We start from the raw sequence: 18,480 nt of genomic DNA, 5'->3' as shown, positions 1-18,480 counted from the left end.
TAATCCACCCAACACGCCGTTTATTAATTTGAGCATCCATTTCCTGTTTACAACATACATTATATGGATATCTGTTTTCTCTTTAAACTCAAATACATGTATATAGACACCCTATGATCGAAAACCTCATTTATGTATCTGAGAATTGCTCCCTGTAGTAGGATCTGCTAACCGAATAAAATTAGAAGTCATCATCATCGTCATCCCCCCCTCGAATTGGATCTCTTCAGGTTGACGATGAAGTCATCGTCATCGTCGTCGCTGTATTCGACCTTTCTCTTGGCCTTTCCCAAGGAATCTGCGTTGTGCGAAGTGGCCGGTTTCTTCCAGCTCTCTGGCTCTGGTTTATGTTTTGCTGCAGTAGTGGGCTTAGCGGGGGTCCCCGATCGTATTTGCTGTTGCCGTTTTTGCTTCCTGTCGTAGGCTTTCCTGGCCCTCTCCGGAGATAACAGCCCGTGCTCCATTAACCTGCAGTTGTGCGTTACATATGTCTGTCAGTGTCAGTGCCAGTGGTGGCTTAACATAACCCAAGCGAATACTGTAGGAAACAATATGGTTGTGTATCCCGTCCGTCAGCTCTGGATGATAATGGAGATTGAACTAGTACTTGGCGTTGTGCTAAGTTGGTCAGGGATACGATACATTTGGTATTTTGGTTGAGTGTCAGTCAGTCAGTCAATCAAGGATGATTCAGATTTCAGAGTGAAGTTAATCATTATTTCTAGAGGATAGCTGCGCGTAAGCCACTACTATTCCCTTGTAGTATTACAATCGGTAGCATCTTACATTCAGAAATCAGACTAGCCGGGAGGTGGGCACAGAACAATAGAACTCTACATTGTGTTTGGCTTCTAATAGGAACATGACGCATGTAGCTGTATCAACTAGGAAGGAGCAGCAGCAGCAGAGCACAAAGCCATACGTAATAACCAGTGAGAACCTAAATTTACGGGGAAGAAATAGAGCACTAACTGGTCTGAACAATCAATCGGTTGAAACGAAGATGAGGAGGTACCAACCAGAATTCGGCCATCTCACTGGAGGGGATCTGCTTGGAGAGCGACTCGTAGAATATCCTGAGGGGTTCCCTCTGCCAAATTGCCAAATCAGATGGATGGAAACACATTCATATACAGCATCAACGCATGAAACGGATTGTTCAGAGAAGAAGCATCAAATGGTTGGTTACCTCCTCGGGAGCATCGAACTTCTGGCCGGTCAGGGTGTAGACCTTCTTGGCCGCCTTCCCTCGCTTGGTGGCCGTGCTAGCTCGCTTGTTGCCGCCGCCGCTGCTGCTGGCGGTGATCTTGGCCTTGGACGAAGCCAGCGATATGGATCTCATTCCTCCTCCTCCTTTACCCTGCGAGCGAACAAGAGCAGAGCAGATCAGACAACTTGGTTGAAGTTTGACGGCGAGCTTGCTTGGAATTAGTTGCCATGCGAGGAGTAGGGGAGCATGGGGCGTTGGCTAGTAGCAATTCAGCTGGCAATTGAGCAGATCGACGCAAGCTTAGCTAAACGCCTAAAACATTATATGGATGTAAGAAATCGGAATTGCAATTGGTTTTGTTGTTGGGAGAGGTGCATGAGATCTGGTGTGGTGGCGGGAGGAAGGAAGGAAGGATTACCTCGAACTTGGAGAAGGTGGACTTGCCCTTGGAGGAGAAGGACGACGCCATGGTAGCTCGCCTCTGTAGCAGCAGAGCAGAGGAGCAGAAGAGGAAAGGGGGGAGGATTCAGAAAGAGAGACGACGAGTGAGGTCAGGTGACGTGGTCAGTCCTGTCCGAAGGAGGATATAGTACTAGCAGTAGCACATTCAGTTGGCGTGGGTTTCAGTGCCAGACAACACGGTAACTCCGTTTTCCTTCTTCGTTTTTGAGAGAGAGAGAATAGAGGGGAAACACTTTGGGCAGGCCATCTACATCTAACCAGCCCAGCCCGCCACTCTGGTCACACAAATTTTGCTTAAATCCACTCTTTCCTTTTTCTCTTTAAAAATACTAGAAAAGACACGCAAACACATTTTATATCTGGTATTTATCAAGGGAAACAAAATCCAGCACAAAGGAGACACGGCTCAGACACAAAACAACCAGTAGTAACCAAAAAAACACCGAAAACCATTTTGGTCCTTTGTTTCTACGATAGTTCAACGATTACCGAAGAATGAAACATGCACTAAACAAGAAGTAAATGACTTGGGACACCTGTAACTGCCTTTGCCAACCAAAGGTGGTGCATTTGGGTATTTCAAACATGACTACTTTGTGTACATCATATTTTGTTATACTTAGTTTCTCGAATATGTTGTGCATATTTGAAAAGGGTAGTAGAGAAAAACAAATATTAGCATTGCTTCTCAAATATAGTAAAATCTCATATTTGAACAGTCAACATATATAAGGCCTACATTTTGCATCGTACGGAACATTTATTTCCCGTGCTTATAAAGAGAGAGATGTTGGTCGGGTATATATTGCGTTGAAATTCCTTCCTACATGAGTACTGATATTACAATTACCAGATTATACCTTTGCACGAATCTTGTCAATGTCTCTCTTTCCCGTCCCTCAGGCCAGATTCGCACATCAGATTCGGTTTTTAGCCGTCCCGGTATTTTCCTAGTTTTTCTTGGTCGGTTTATTCATTTTGAATTTCGGGGTCCGTGCCCTTCTTGTTCGTTGCTCATTCCTCTCTTTTCTCGCTTTATCTTTTCCTTTTCTTCTGTATCGGGAGTAAGCTCGATCCAGTTTGGTGGTGGTTCTCGGCGGCGAGGTCTAGGGTTCTTCTGCGGTGGAGGAGGTGGTGAAGTCTGCCGGCGTTGAGGATCCGAAGGTGGTGAAGGCTGTGTCTAGTTGTATGGGCTTGCGCAAGGAGAGGGGATGTAGTGAGTTCCACCATGCCCGAGCTTCCAAGGATGAGGCCGCTCGATTTCTTCCTCATTCCATGGGCGGCAGGGAGCTGCGTCGCCAATGTTATGGGTACTTTCTCTTCTTTGTTTGTTTCTTCCATTTGTTAGCCGCGTGATTTCTAAGCTGTGTGACGAAATTTATGAATCATCAAGCTGGATCTAGTATATTTTCCTGTTGTTCTTAAGTTATTAGGTTTTGTGCTGTATCTGTGACCTTGTTGATTCAGAATTTTCGTCAGATGTTTTGTTCTCTGTATTTAGTTCTGCGGGTAGGCATGTGGTTGTAGATCTCGTGTTATGAATATGATGTTACAAACATATGGGTAGTGCTTGGTTGCTGTTATTGGGGGGGGGGGGGGGGGGGGTTAAGGATTTTTTTTTGTTTTGTTCCCATGGCTTAATTGAATTATATGTAGTTGATTGTCCCCCTCATGTATTTCTTCTCATTTTTGTATTGTAAACTTGAGTCATCTAGATATTGTCTTCGTGGTGTAGTATGTTGGAAGCTACACCAAGTGTTAGTTGCTAATACAGGATTTGTGACTTAACTCATTTTATCGGAATATAGTTTGAAATCATGTGAACCAATATCAATTTGTATAGATTACATTTGTAACTACAACCCTAACCATGTATGGAGTGTTGAGTTAGTGTGCTATTTTTTTGTATCATATATGGCTCTAGTCTCAATGAGGAACATGTTATGTTCCTGTTTTGCTTTTCTAGCAGGGGGGGCATGCTTACCATCTTTTGGCTGATATGCCAAATTGTGGTTCATCTTATGGTGTTATTCATGATGAAGAAAGCTCTTCCAGTGAAGATGGAACAGTTATATATTCAACTTTTTCGAATTGATTTTTTGTATTCTGTCTTTTTTTATGGGGTGTGATACTTATTTTTTTTATTTTGCTTAGGGTACTGGTGTCGTTAGGAGGAAGAGGCACTTGGATGATGCTTTGTTTGATTTTTTTAGCAAAGAGGTACTGGTTTTTTTTACTTTTCTGACATATTCTTGCTCTATATTTTTTCATTCTATCTTTTTATTGTCAGTGGTGTTTTACATTTTCCCTCGACCCACGTCTTGAGAATATTTAGGCCTTTTCACACTTTTTTTAGCAATGCGTGGGCAGATGAAGGACTTCTTGTTGTTGTTGCTGCTGTTGTTTGTAGGCTATTAAAAGTCTGAAGATGAACTTCTCTACATTCTGCATGGATTCTGATATGTGGGCAGAGGTCTTGTCTTTTCCACATCTCTTGTTTTGCTAAGCAATTAATCTTGGTTTACAAGTATTCTTGTATTTTATTTTTTCTAATTGATAATGATTCTACTTCTTTCCAGAATAAAAAGCTGAAGTTTTCTGGACTTGATAAGAAATGTTTCTCTATATATACTCCTTCAAGTACTTCTTCGAAGTTCTGAATCGGCTAACTGTGGAGCAGAGGGCTATCATTGAGAATTTTGGTTTTGGTTGTCTCCTTTGTCTTTCCAAGACTTATATCCCATCATCATTTATCCGTTGGCTTGCTTGGTCTGTTGATCTTGATTGTTCTCAAGTCATTCTTGATGACAAGATAATATATCTTTCAAAAGATTCTTTTCATCTTGTTCTTGGTTTACTAAATGTTGGTGATGAGCTAGTCGAAAATAGTGATGCTGGAATGGATTTCATCAAATCTTTATTTCATTTATCAGAAGTATCACCTTTTTTGGCAACAAATTAAACTAAAAGCAGACTCTAACCGATCAAGATGTATTTGTGTGTTTTATGCAAGTTGCTATATGTTGCTTTTTGTGCCCTTCTACTAGTGATTATTTGGACACAAAGTATATAGATCAGCTTGGTAATCCTGAAAGATCCAGAAGATTTGGTCTTTGTCAGCTTGTCTACAAGCATCTCATGCTTGGAATTACTAAAATGGCTAAGTTTGTTCAATTGATAGGAAGGAATCCAAAGGTGTTTGAGTTCTGTTCGTATGTACTTGTAGTAAGTACTATGTCAATATATTGTTTAGCCTCATAATTTTCATCATTGTTCTATTTTTTAGTTTCTTTTATTTTATTCGCATGTGTTGTAGGTTTATTATCTGGATTGTCTTGATTTTGACATCCATATTGCTGGCACTGGACTTCCTAGGGCATCTTCATGGCACGGAGACATGATCAAAGTGTACTCTGATTTAGATCGCAAAAGCAGCATATGCTTTGGTAAGAGGCTGGTGAAGAAAAATCTTGCAGAATGTTACTTGGGGGTAATCAATTTTACCCGTTTCCTCTTATATTTTTTTTAAACATTTTATACATTTGTCTTTTTAGCTTTTTGTTCTGATATGATTTTCATTATCATTTGTAGGGAGTCAATGTTATGAACTAGGGGGTTAATAATGCAACCCATTCGGAGTTTATGTCTAAAAGGCAGAAGGTATCCATGCATGATAAATTTGACATGACTTTGTCAGGACATGTGTTCATTTTTTCTTCCCTTTCTTTTTTCTACTGTTTTATTCCATATAGAACGGTCATGTTAAGTTTTATCTTGTTATCTTTTTTTCCACTGCAGACAATAGATGGTATTTTCGACATTGTTCAGAATTTGTATCCTTTTTGTCTAGACACGAGTAACAAGAGAGAGAGATATATACTTGTTCATGAAATTCTTCATTTCTTAGCAAATGCTCATCCATGGTACAAGAGTAGTGGTGTGATGAAGTCCGACATTGGGATTTTGGGTACTGATTTTATAATATTATTTTATTGTCTACTTGTATCTTTTTTACAGTTCTATTTCTTTCTGTAGCTTTATTTCTTATTTATTTTTTCTCTATATAGATACTCCAGGTGGTGTTGCTAAGAAACATGTTGATAAGAATTCCACTGTCCCAGGTAATTTATTCTTGTTTTGCAGGAAAATAGTAAGGTATCAGGGAAGTTTGAAATGGCGAACTTATGTCAAAACAAATCCATGGGTAGTAAAAAACTCCTATACTTTTGTTTGTTGTGTTTTGCATTTTGCTGATTTTATTTTATGATGTTTTCCATGTTGTGTTCTATCTAATTTAAATCCATTTTCTATTTGTGTGTAGAAGTTGCAACAAGTATTGTTTACACAAAGGGTATTAATCTCACTTCAACACAATCAACTACAATGTTTCAGCTTTTAGGTCAGCATGGTATCGGCATGGGCACAATTTTTGTGCACAAACTAACTGTTACAAACACGACAGCCAATGGAATGGTAAACCATTGTTTTCGAGATTGTTTTATACTCCCTCTGGTTTTTTGGCACGGATATTAGCGCAAGAGTATTTTTTACACAAGACCCCCTAGCTGAACGATTTGAGATCAACGTAAAATTTTGGAAATCCATATCTTCCTAACTTACCATAACAAATCCCATAAATCTCTTTTGTTGATTCTCCATATATGTGCAGCCAAGTTCAATTAAGGAAAGTAAATCATTGCTGCCTAATTTTAAGAAATCGTTGGGCCATGCATTAAGAATCTCAATTAATTGTTTCCAATTTTGTATGGATTTTTTCTCACGCATGTTGTGTGGGAGCTGAACGGGGGAGGGGTAATTGAAAAAAAGCCAAGCTACAACCTTATATTCTGAAACAAATGCCAAAAATCTATAGGCACTATAGAAAGGAATGGAGGGAGTATCATTTTACCTGTGTTATTTCTGTATATACACAAAATTAGTTTTTGATTTCTTTGTGCATGCCTCTTTTTATGTGTAGCGCATCCCCAAAGAAATTGTCAAGGCATTGAACATAGTAAAGAATAGTTGGGGCATTCTTTCTATGGGTGAATATGATGATAAGAAAGATGCAAAGTACTACACAAGCAGTGATGGTAGGATCAGGTTTGAGTCAGGTTGGGCGGAGTTTGTTCGAGAGTTTGATCTGGATACTGGCATGGTTGTCCTCATTTTGTTTCATATGGAAGGCAGTGGATTCATGGAGGTTTCAGTTCGTCTTCTCTAGGCCAATTTATGGTTTGTTTGGCTTAGATGGTTTGAAGTCGACACTTTCTGAAGTTTTACCGTAGTCATTTATGTAGTCACAAAAATGGCATTCTTCTGGATATGCCTCCCATGTCTATCCTTATTTATGTAAGAACAAAGTGTCCATGTACTTGTGTGTTTATGCACTTTTTAATAGTGCAGCACTTCAATTATGCATCTTGTAATATATATTTTTCTCTCTTTTTGTTTTTTTGGGTTTACATGGGGGTGGGGTAATTCCGCCTACCATTTTGTTGGTAGCCGGTCCCAAGCCCGAATAAAGGAGGAGGGTCCCTCTTTATTTTTATTTTGCTATGTCTGTCAGTTTTGAATTCCCTAACTCTCTCAGTGTTATCGCATGGTGTCTCATTTAATTTTTGCTCTTTCTCACATTTTTCATTCGTATCTTGGTATCATGAGTTCCCCGTTCATCAAATCAGACACTGATTTTGTTCGCTACTGCATGCTTTATTTTCTTTTGTATTTTATTCAGAGCAGGATGCTAGTTAGCGGAAAACAGGCAAAGTGACACTTTGATTTTCATCTATCATGCTACTGCCGAGCCGGGGAAGCCTTGGTTGCCGATTGTGCTTTTTTTGGTATTTCTCTGTTATTATTGTCACTCTATTTTTAAAATCTTTTCATTTGTGTGCAGCAAGTCTTACTGCTTGCTTAGAAGGGAAGGCTACTGATCACTCCATTTTCTAATTTTTAAAATCTTTTCATTTGTGTGTAGCAAGTCTTACTGCTTGCTTAGAAGGGAAGGCTACTAAATGATTTGTGTCAAGCTAGATTTTTATTGACTATATGATTTCTGACCTGCTGATCAACCGAGGATGTGAGTTGGAGTGACATTACTGCATTCTTGACTTCTTAGTTTCTCTCTGTCCACTCCTCATTCTTCACTCTTTTTTGGTTAGTCATTTCTTCTTGTTTCTTTATTTCCCGAGTTGTCTCTTTCTACATTATCCTTATTTTCGGTGTCAGATTAATCATTATTCTTCAGTTTCTTGATCAAGACAGAGAGAGGGTGAGGAGTGAAGGGTTTGTCAAGATCCAAAGGTTTTCCCATCTGCTTCTCCCTTCTTCCTCCACATTACCCTCCATCGCCTCCTTCGGTATTATGCGTGTGTATAGGATTTGTAAGATCCAAAGATTTTTGCTCAGTTATTATTGTTTTATCTCTTGAAACATTGGCCTGAGGATCAAACAACAACAACAACAACGGTAGTATTCAGAGACCATGGACGGATGTGCCTCGCCGTGTGAGTTTTGCTCTCTGACTCTTAGTCTCTAAGTTTATTACTCAGTTAAGTCTCTTAGGCAAAATCTCCATGTTAGGAGTTTGGCATGTCAATGTGTTTCTCGCTGTTGTTACCATGGGCACTAGAAGCTAATTCCATGAGTTTTTGTAAGTTTGGACATAACAGAAAATGGCATGTAAATGTAGTCTAGTAAATGTCTACCTACTGGTTTCTGTCAGTAATTTTACTTGACTTATTCTCTCTGTAATTTCTAGTAAATGTCTTTTGAAAGAGCAAAATCTAAACCTCGTGTTTTGTGTGTTTGATGACAACACTTGAATAATCTCACCGTGTGCAAAGAGTGTCTTTGATAGATTTGCAAGTGCACGGTGACCTCGCTGGACACGTCAAGATCGGAGGACTGAAGCGTAGCTTATAGGTTTTCTGGTTTTGTGTATGTTTTGCGAGGTGACATGGTTGGAGAGGAAAAGAGGAGAAAGCAGTTTCTGTCAGGCCGGTACTACCGGTACCAGTAGCGGTAGTACCGCTATCCCTACTGGTACCACCCAACGGTACCGCTCTGGTGTTTTGCACTGAGATTGACCCACAGAACAAGTTACGGTACCTTGAGCGGTAGTACCGCTTGAGAGCGGTAGTACCGCCTGAGGAAACGCTTAAGTACCATAACGGAAGTTACGGCCGTACCGCTCTGGTACCGCTTCGGTACCGCTTGGGATCCAGTAAGCTCTGGAGACCATTGTGGTACCTCGAGCGGTACCGCGAGCGGTAGTGCCGCTATGTGTCCACGTGGATAAGTTCTATGGGATTTTGAACCCAGAGCGGTAGTACCGCTTCCCAAAGCGGTAGTACCGCTTAGGCAAAAACTGCACATAACGGTTGGATTTCGGGGGGCCTATTTAAAGGGCCCTTTTTTCCCAACACGATTTTATCTCTCCTCTTTCTCTCTCCTCATTGTTGCTGAGCTTAATCCTTGAGGATCTCCCCAACCATCCAACCAATCTTGCCAAAATTTTGAGGAGTGGTGGAGGAGACCCCGATCTATAGTTCTACCAAGAGATATTTCACCAAATCATACTAGTCCTTAGTGGATCTTGGAGTTAGGGTTCCTATGGTGGGATCTTGGAGGAAGTGCACCTATGGAGGCTAGCTTGGTGTTGTGCTAGCCCCATAGGTTGTTGGGAGCCTCCTAGTGTTGTGGAGCTCGCCCCAACCTTGTGAAGGAATCACCGCCTCGACCGGTGCCATAGTGGAGAAGGGGGAGCACCTTTGTGGAGCTCTCTCGAGAAAGAAGGTGAGGCCTTCCTTCGTGGTGTGGCCGCCTAGCCTCTTGTGTGAGGCTAGCACCTCCTCAACGCAGACGTACTCTCTCTTGTGAGAGGAACTGCGGGAAACAAACCTCGCCTCGTCTCCGCGCCATCCGGTTGTCCCGCTCCTTACTCTTACTATCATGCTTGTTTCATTTACTTGCTACACTTGCCTAGGATCATACTAGGAACACCTCCACCACTAAAGCAATCACCTTTACCTTCCGCACCGCTAATACTGAAAAGAATTAAAATTTGTGTAGCGTCCATTCACCCCTCCTCTTGTCCGCTACGATCCATTCAATTGGTATTAGAGCGAGGTTTTCTTGCTCGGGATTTACCGCCTAAGAAATGGCCGGACAAGAGAAGGTTGTGAATGGGTCACCTTCCCTTGAGCCACCCTCTCCATCATCTACCATCGATGGCACAACGGCTACGTTGGATGACCTCAAGAAATTGGAGTCATCCATCGTTAGCCAAATGAAGGAAATGATGATGGAGTTGGTTGCTCAAAAGCCAACCCCTAACGATGATCCTAAGGCAAGTGCCGAGGATACCCCACCAAAAGCTAGTCAATTTCCTCTTGTTGATTTTGTCGCGCAATCGACAAAAGATCCACAAAAGGAAGGGCTTGGGGAGACCGGCATTTCAACAAAGGGGAAGGATGAGACACCGGTTGCGGAACATCTAGGGGGTAATCATGCGGTGCCACCACCAAGTGATTACACCATAAATTTTCCAATACCTATGCCACATATCTTGTCACATGGTTCACCACCGTTACTTGAATCAAATAACTTCGAAAATTGGCAATTCTTAATGCGTTCTCATGCGCGCAGCGCTTCTATCGAGATTTGGCGCATCATTGAGGAGGGCTATTCACCACGTGACCCGAAGAGCTTGACAAGAAGAGAGGTGATGGATGACCAACTCAACGCCACCGCCATAAACATGATCCACATGGCCGTCACGCCCAAGGACCGCGCTCATATACGCTCGCTCAAGACCGCCAAGGAAGCATGGGATAAACTTGACAAGATCTTCCTCGGAAATGAGAGCATCCAAAGCTCTCGTTTTGATGAAGTGAACAACATGGCCGACAACTTCGTCATGAATGAAGGAGAGACCCCCGAATAAATGTATCGGCGCCTCATCGCTCTTGCCGTGCAAATGCAAGATCTTGGAGCAACGTTTGTGGATGACCATTGGATCAAGCGAAAGTTCTACAACGCTCTCCTCCCTTATGAGGAAGTTGTAAGGGTATTTTACCCTTATCCATTATTTTGGTAACAATGACACCGTGCTAGAGTATTTGACCTAATATGTTTACAAGGATTATCTCAGGTATTAGGCAAAGAGGCATAAATGGTGTATCAAAGGAACAAGAAGGCTAAAGGAGACCCCCCACTTCAACAACAATCAAAAAGGGGTCTACAGAAGAAATCCGGTCAGCCACCCGGTTGGACCGGGCCACAGACCGGATGGTCCGGCGCACGGTCCGGTCGACCGGGCGCCAACCGGGCGCCAACCGGGCGCCAACCGGGCTGCAAGGCGACGCTGGAAGAATCCGGTTTGCCGCCCGGTCAGCCGGGCCACAGACCGGCGGGTCCGGCGCACGGTCCGGTCGACCGGGCGCCAACCGGTCGCCAACCGGGCGCCAACCGGACAGAGCCCCTGGACGAAGAAAATGTGGTTCCGGCCCAGCATCCGGTTGCAACCGGCTGGTCCGGTCACTGGTCCAGTCTGACCGGATCCCAGACCGGACCGTCCGGTCACTGGTCCGGTTGACCGGGTTTGACGAGAAGAAAGCTGAGGTGGCAAGTGACCAACGGCCATATTTCGAAGTACACTATAAATAGGCCTTCTCCTACCTCTGAATAGTTAGGCAATATACTATAAGCTGTTCTTGAGCTCTCTCTCTCTTACTCCATTGCTAGAAACACCAAAAGCCTCCGATCTCCCTCCTCCTCCACCCAAACTCAAATCCCTCCGGGGAATCACTAGAGGAGGACCCGATCTACTGTTCTACCAAGCCAAATCTCATTCCCCCTTGTATTCATCGAGAAGCTTGTCTCCTAAGGGTTCCTTGGAAACCCTAGGTGGGCAAGAGGAGTCCGGAAGCATCCGGGCTGTGGATTTGCTCCGGGCAAGATTGTGAAGGTTTGGAGGCTACCTCAAAGTCTACCACAAGTGAGTGAGCTATTCCTTCGTGGGATAGGCTCCGGAGAATAGGGTGAGCCTTCGTGGCGTGGGGAATCCTTCGTGGGACCTCCACCCCTCCAAACGTGACGTACCTTGTTGCAAAGCAAGGGAACACGGGAATACATCCTCGTCTCCGCGTGCTATCGGTTATCTCTAACCGAACTCCTTACTTGTGATTTAACTGCCTGTGAGAGCCTTCGTGCTCGAGTTAGTGGTATCCTCATATAGGTTGCTTCACCTAGTTTGCATTAGGCTCACCTTTATATTCCGCAAAGCCTAATATTGCAAAGAAAGAATTAAAATTTGTAGAAACCTATTCACCCCCCCCCCCCTCTAGGTTTACCATCTCTATACTTTCAATTGGTATCAGAGCCTGGACTCTTATTAAGGGCTTCACCGCCTTAAGAGTGAGATGGATAAACTATTCGAGGGTCTAGATGAAGACTCTAACCTTTCGGTTAAAGAGATGAAATCTAGATTCTTGGCATATGATGCTGAGAAGAAGAAAAAGGAGGATGAACTACAAAGCCAAATGGCGGAGATGACCGCCATGCTCAAGAACTTGACTAGTGGGTCTCCTAGAGGGGCTTCGGCCTCTCTAGGGAGTTTCCATGAAGTCAACCATGACTATCCCAAAAACACTTCACCCATGCCTCATATAAACCATAGTGGGAACGTTTCCCATTTTGATGGAACTCACTTTCCTTTTTGGAAATCTTCTATGGAATCTCATATTCGCAGCTGCAGCGTGGAGTTGTGGGAGATCATTGTTCATGGATACCGGGAGCCACAAGATCCCATTCGGTTGACCTCCACCGAATTCTACAACCGTCAACTCAACGCCTCCGCTCGTGACAAGATTAGGAGTGGCATCAACCGCAAGCTCCTTGATCAAGTCAATGACATAGAGTCCGCTAAAGAGTTGTGGGATCGAATCATAGTACTCCAAGAGGGAACCGATTTGATCCAATCCGCTCTTTATGAGACCGCAAAGCAAGAGGCTCATCAATTCATGATTCGAGAAGGAGAGTCCATGGCCGATGCTTATGCAAGACTCGGTGCTCTTAGAGTAAGGGTCAAGGGACTCGGTGTTGAGAAGTACAATGACGGCTTCGAGATGAATGAAGCATTTATAAAGTCCAAGGTCATCGCTATGATTGCCGTCAAACAAGAAGACACCAATCTTGCACTCAACTTACAAATCATGACCAAGAGTGCCGACCTCAACTCCGATGATCTAGTCTCCTATGTGGCCGCCAATGAAAACATGGCCAAAGCGGGAAAGAGGCTTATGGCAATGAACCGTGTTGATGAAGCCTCGCACAACCATGAAGCGTCACACAACCTTGCTCTTAAAGCTAGAGCGGAAAATGGAAGAGAAGAAGACTATGAAATTGGAGAAGATGAAGAGATGACTTCAACTAGTGACATTGCTTGTTGGGGGGATGACCCCCGGTATGCCAAAGGCATGCCAAACCGGATGGTTTGGACCCTCAAGATACCGGTTTAATATTGATACCGGAGGAAGGAGCCGGAGGTTTGGCTAAGTGAACCTAAGCCGGAATCCCCAAGAGGGGTATACCGGAACCAGGTACAGAAGATATCGGAGGGAGAGCGTATCGGCACAGCTGGTCAAAGTTTTCTCCTGGAGCAAGAAGACGAAGGATGAGCGAAGCAAAAGTAACTTTAAACAGAGCCCTGACATCTAAAGTGAAGGATGACGCCAAAAGCGACCAGGGGCGTCAGCCTCTGTCGCTAAAGAAGCCGGCGCCGCCCTTTTTGACTAAAGAGACGTTGTAAAAGTAGTTTGTCTAGTCAAAGATGCTGTAAGATGCCATTAGATGCTAGAATATTCCTTTGGATGCTGTCTAGATGCCATTAGGGTTTCTTGATCAGCAAGCCATTAGGGTTTCTTGTTCTGCAAGCCACCTCTCTATCATATAAGGAGAGGGGGTAGCCCCATTACGGGCACGACATATCTTACGTACAAGCACAAACCTGTAATTTGCTAAGAGCAATAAAGAGAAAGATTTGGAGCGGAGTTCATCCTTGTGTTCTTCTTCTTGCTTCACTACCCTAGGTTGTGTTCTTGAGGAAAGCATCCGGAAGTTCATCCAATCTCATCACAAACCCTCCCCCGAATCCTCTAGCGCACATTCGGCCCCAACTCAAGCCATCCTATGGCATCTGCTCGTTCACCACGACGACAGTTGGCGCCCACCGTGGGGCCAGCAGCTGCGCTGGCTGGAGTACACATTCAGGCGGGCCTCCTCACCATCGACGGCGAGCGCGTCGTCACCGCCCTCGTCGACCGCGTCCTCGGCATGGACTACCTCAACGACAACACCGGCTACTTCGCCAGCGGCGGAAAGTACCCCAAGAAGAAGCACACCGTCGAGCTCGGGAGCTTCCGCGTCTACTACGGCACCGTTCCTGAGCACCAGCGCCTCTCGCCGGTGCTGGTGGCCCCGGACCCTCCAAGGTCTGCGCTCTCTAACGGCCACGCCGCCGGCAGCGTCGAGGTGCTGGTCGTCGGCACGGGCGACAACGGCAAAGGAGCTGCGGCTGATGCGGCTGCAACAACAAAGTCTACGCGCACGGCCAAGCCGCCAACCGAGCGCGACCAGGTGGGTGCCGGTACCTCCGCAGCGCCACCGAGAACTCCGCTCCAAGCGGCGATGAGCGTCCTCGCCACGCCCATCGCGCAGAACACCGACCCGGCAGCGGCTCAGGCGGAGCTGGAGGCGCAGCGCCAGAGGCTGCTCGAGAACGGCAAGGACATCATCCGGGCGCAGCACGAGCTGAACCTAACCCTACGTGAGTACAATGCTGCCCATGGCTTTGCTTCCGTTAGCGCTCATCCGGCTAGGCAGCCGGAAAACCGGCTAAAGGGTCGCAATCTAGAGCAAGATTTGCGCAAAGAGGTTCTTACCGGCAAAAGTGCCTCCGCATATGTTAGCATTGTAGAAAGGCCGAAGTACAAAGAGTCTGGATAAAACCTTGAAAGCTGCTAGGGCTGCGGTAGAGCTATGCGAGTCGCTTACCGGTGACGCGTTGGCGAAGCAGCAAGATCGTGTAAAAGAGTTGCTTGATATGATTGAGGTACAAAATGCAGAGCAGCAGGCTAAACTAAACAAAGCTGTGGCATCAAAATCCCTGCGTTCCGCAAGAAATGCCGGTAGCAAGTCCCATGGGCAGGCATCGTCCCCCCATCTGGACAAAAGAAAAGAAAAAACGAATGCGCACCAAATGACGGTGTACGACCCGGTTCTTGCCGGAAAGCAGCAAGCCGGCGCCGGGAAACAACAAGCCGGGCGGTATGAGGCCGGTAGAAAAAATCAAGGGGAAACAAATGCTCCCGCCGGAAACGGAAATGCCGCAAAGGAGTATGCCGGCAGAGAAGGAAGTGGGCAAAACTTTCGCGCTGCAAAAGCAGCGTACGGGGAAGAAGGAATGCCTCCACCAAGGTACCGGCAGGCAAGAGCCGCGGCACCGGAAAGATATGAAGAGGTGGACTCAGGAGATGAGAGAGTTGTGGTCTACCGGAACCCGTTGGGAGGCCGGTTAGGCGAAAGATGCCTACCAGATCGGGATGCAAGGCACCGTCTGGATAGAGTGTATCTGTCTGAAATGATCGAGGCAGAAGGACCTCCGGGCCCGAAGTGCTTCGGTCCAAGGATCATGAAAGAAGGACCACCGGTTCGCAACTTCCAGTTGCCCCGTGACACTAAGACATACGATGGCACCACCAAGCCGGAAGACTGGCTAGCCGATTACGTCACCGCGGTCTACGTCGCTGGTGGCGGAGGAACTGTAGCCGGAGGAGGAAATCGTCGTTGGGCGGTAAGAATCGTGCCCACATACCTAGTGGGACCGGCAAGAATCTGGCTGAACAACTTGCCGGCCGGAAGCATAAACGGATGGCTGGACTTTGAGGAGGCTTTCGTGAGCAATTTTAGCAGTACCTATCGAAGGCCAAATAGGCCGCAACAGCTCGCCCTATGCGTGCAGCGTGCGAACGAAACAGACCGAGATTACCTGGCTCGGTGGAACACCACAAGAAACTCTTGTGAAGGGGTGATAGAGGCACAAGCCATAGCTTGGTTCAGTAGCGGATGCAGAAGAGGATCGCCGTTGTGGCAAAAGCTACAGCGGAGCATGCCGACAACGTTGGCTGAGATGATACGTGTAGCCGATAGCTACGCATTGGGAGACCCAATGCAGCCGGCGGTACAAGCTGATCCGGAACAAAATCATCCTCAGCAAAGACAAGAACAGTACCGGGACAACCAACAAAACAAACGAAGAGAAGAGTTTCCGGATCGAAGGTATGGTCCGCAACAAGTAGCCGCGGTGCAGGAAAATTCCGGCGCCAGCGGAAGCCAAAGGCAAAAAACCGGATCGCAGCCGTGGGCAGGTCCAAAGAAACAATGGGTTGAAAAGAAGCCCTGGCAAAGTAATGAGGAAAGATACACCATGGAATCCGCTATGGATCAACCATGCCGGTGGCATACGCCAAACCCCGGAAGACCGGCTAACCACTTGACAAAAGACTGTACCTGGACCAAAAGGTTAATGGGCCAGAACACGGCAAAAGATGCCGGAAGGCTACCACCGCCACCTCCGCTTACCGGACCAAACGCCGTACCGGTGAACCCGCAAAACCGACCCCCGCCACAACAAGTTCACCAGGTGGGAAACGGCAACGGCCAACCACCTCCGCCGGCACCTTTAGGCCGGAACATTTACCATGATCCAGACATGTGCTGCGTCGTGTCCGTAACTGAGCCAACAGACCGGCAAAGTTTGCACCGTCGCTCCATGGAGGTAAACGCTGTAATGCCGGCTGTCCCAAAATACATGCTGTGGTCTGATCAAGAGATCAGCTGGTCATTCAGGGATCACCCAAAGCTAATGCCTAATCCGGGTGGTTATGCTCTCGTGGTTGACCCCATCATGCATGGGCCAAGCGCTCGAGTAAAATTCAGCAAGGTGCTGATAGACAATGGGAGCAGCATCAACATCATGTACCGGCACACTATGCGCACACTTGGGATAACTGAAAACATGCTACAGCCAACGCACATGACTTTCCATGGAATCGTTCCGGGTTTGTCTTGCTCGCCCATGGGAAAAGTCCGGGTGGATGTGTCCTTTGGTGGACGTGATAATTGCCGGGTGGAAAATCTTCTCTTCGAGGTAGTGGACCTAGACAGTCCCTATCACGCACTGCTGGGGAGACCGGCACTGGCGGCTTTTATGGCCTCAACCCACACAGCCTATCTCAAGATGAAGATGCCGGGGCCTTGCGGACCCTTAACTGTGGTAGGGAATTACAAAGTCTCGCTGGAAACTGCTTCCGCCGGGTCAAATCTAGCCGAATCACTGGTGATTGCAGAGGAAAAAAGAAGAATGCAAACTGCTGTTGCGCTGGCTCAGTCTTCGCAGTTGAGCTTAGCGGCAATGAGCGGAAGCTTGGGCACACCGGCATTTAAGCCAACCAATGAAACAAAGGACATCGTGCTGGATCCGGCCCACCCAGAGCGCACCGTCCGTATCGGTGCCGGCCTCAGTGACGCATAGGAAAGCGCGCTCACCAACTTCCTCCGTGAGAATCGGAATATCTTTGCCTGGTCTACTGATGACTTGGTGGGTGTTCCGAGGGAGTTGGCTGAGCACTGTCTTAATGTCCGGAAAGATGCCAAGCCGGTAAGGCAGCCGCTGCGCCGGTTTGCGGAAGACAGAAGAAAGATCATTGGAGAGGAGGTAACAAAGTTGCTGGTTGCCGGTTTCATTGTGGAGGTGCTACACACCGAATGGCTAGCCAATCCGGTGATGGTCGAAAAGAGGAAAGAAGAAAACCTTGAAGCAAAAGCTCCAAAGGTATGGCGCATGTGCATCGACTAGACCAACCTGAACAAGGCTTGCCCAAAAGATCCTTTCCCGCTACCCCGGATCGATCAAGTGATTGATTCCACCGCAGGATGCGAGCTGTTATCTTTCCTGGATGCTTATTCCGGTTTCCACCAAATCCCCTTGAAAAAGGAAGACCAAATAAAGGCTGCGTTTATCACCCCGCACGGGGCTTATTGCTATGTCACCATGCCTTTTGGTTTGCGCAACGCTGGTGCAACGTACCAGCGCTGTATGCAAAAATGCTTGTATGATCAAATCGGTAAAAACGTGCAGGTATACGTGGACGACGTCGTGATAAAAACTAAGAAAAAAGAAACCTTAATCGACGATCTCCAGCAAACATTTGATAACCTAAGAAGATTCCGAATGAAACTCAATCCGGCAAAATACACTTTCGGTGTTCCAGCCGGCAAATTGCTTGGTTTCCTTGTATCAAGCCGGGGCATAGAGGTAAATCCGGTAAAAATCCGGGCAATCGAAAGAATGAACATACCGCACGATCTAAAAGACGTGCAGAAATTTACCGGAAGCTTGGCATCGCTAAGCCGGTTTGTAAGCAGGTTGGGAGAAAAAGCTCTGCCCCTCTATGCTTTGATGAAAAAATCCGATACGTTCGTCTGGACCCCTCAGGCAGACACGGCGTTTAAAGAACTAAAAAAGATGTTGGCTACCGCGCCCATACTGGCTTCGTCTCTGGAAAGGGAGCCCATGTTGTTGTACATCGCGGCAACAAACCGGGTTGTGAGTGTAGTAGTTGTAGTTGAAAGAGAAGAGGAAGGAAAAACCGTGCAGCGACCGGTATACTACCTGAGCGAGGTGCTCTCCCTCTCAAAACAAAACTACCCTCATTTCCAAAAAATGACTTATGGCGTGTTCA

The 18,480-nt window shown here is 46.1% G+C and overlaps 1 protein-coding gene across 1 annotated transcript; it reads right to left on the bottom strand.

Moving 5' to 3' along the window:
* LOC127327517 (uncharacterized) lies at nt 1-1,801 on the bottom strand. Its single transcript, XM_051354297.2, has 4 exons — nt 1,629-1,801; nt 1,190-1,360; nt 1,020-1,090; nt 1-468 (listed from the first exon to the last, which is right to left on the bottom strand). The coding sequence occupies exons 1-4, from the start codon at nt 1,677-1,679 to the stop codon at nt 201-203; spliced, it is 561 nt and encodes a 186-aa protein (XP_051210257.1). The 5' UTR covers nt 1,680-1,801; the 3' UTR covers nt 1-200.
* Between the last annotated feature and the right edge of the window lie 16,679 nt (nt 1,802-18,480).

This window comes from Lolium perenne, chromosome 1 (genome assembly GCF_019359855.2).
Source record: "Lolium perenne isolate Kyuss_39 chromosome 1, Kyuss_2.0, whole genome shotgun sequence".
Classification (NCBI taxonomy): domain Eukaryota; kingdom Viridiplantae; phylum Streptophyta; class Magnoliopsida; order Poales; family Poaceae; genus Lolium; species Lolium perenne.
The sequence above is the reverse complement of the archived record's forward strand: the minus strand, read 5'-3'. Positions and strand labels throughout refer to the sequence as shown.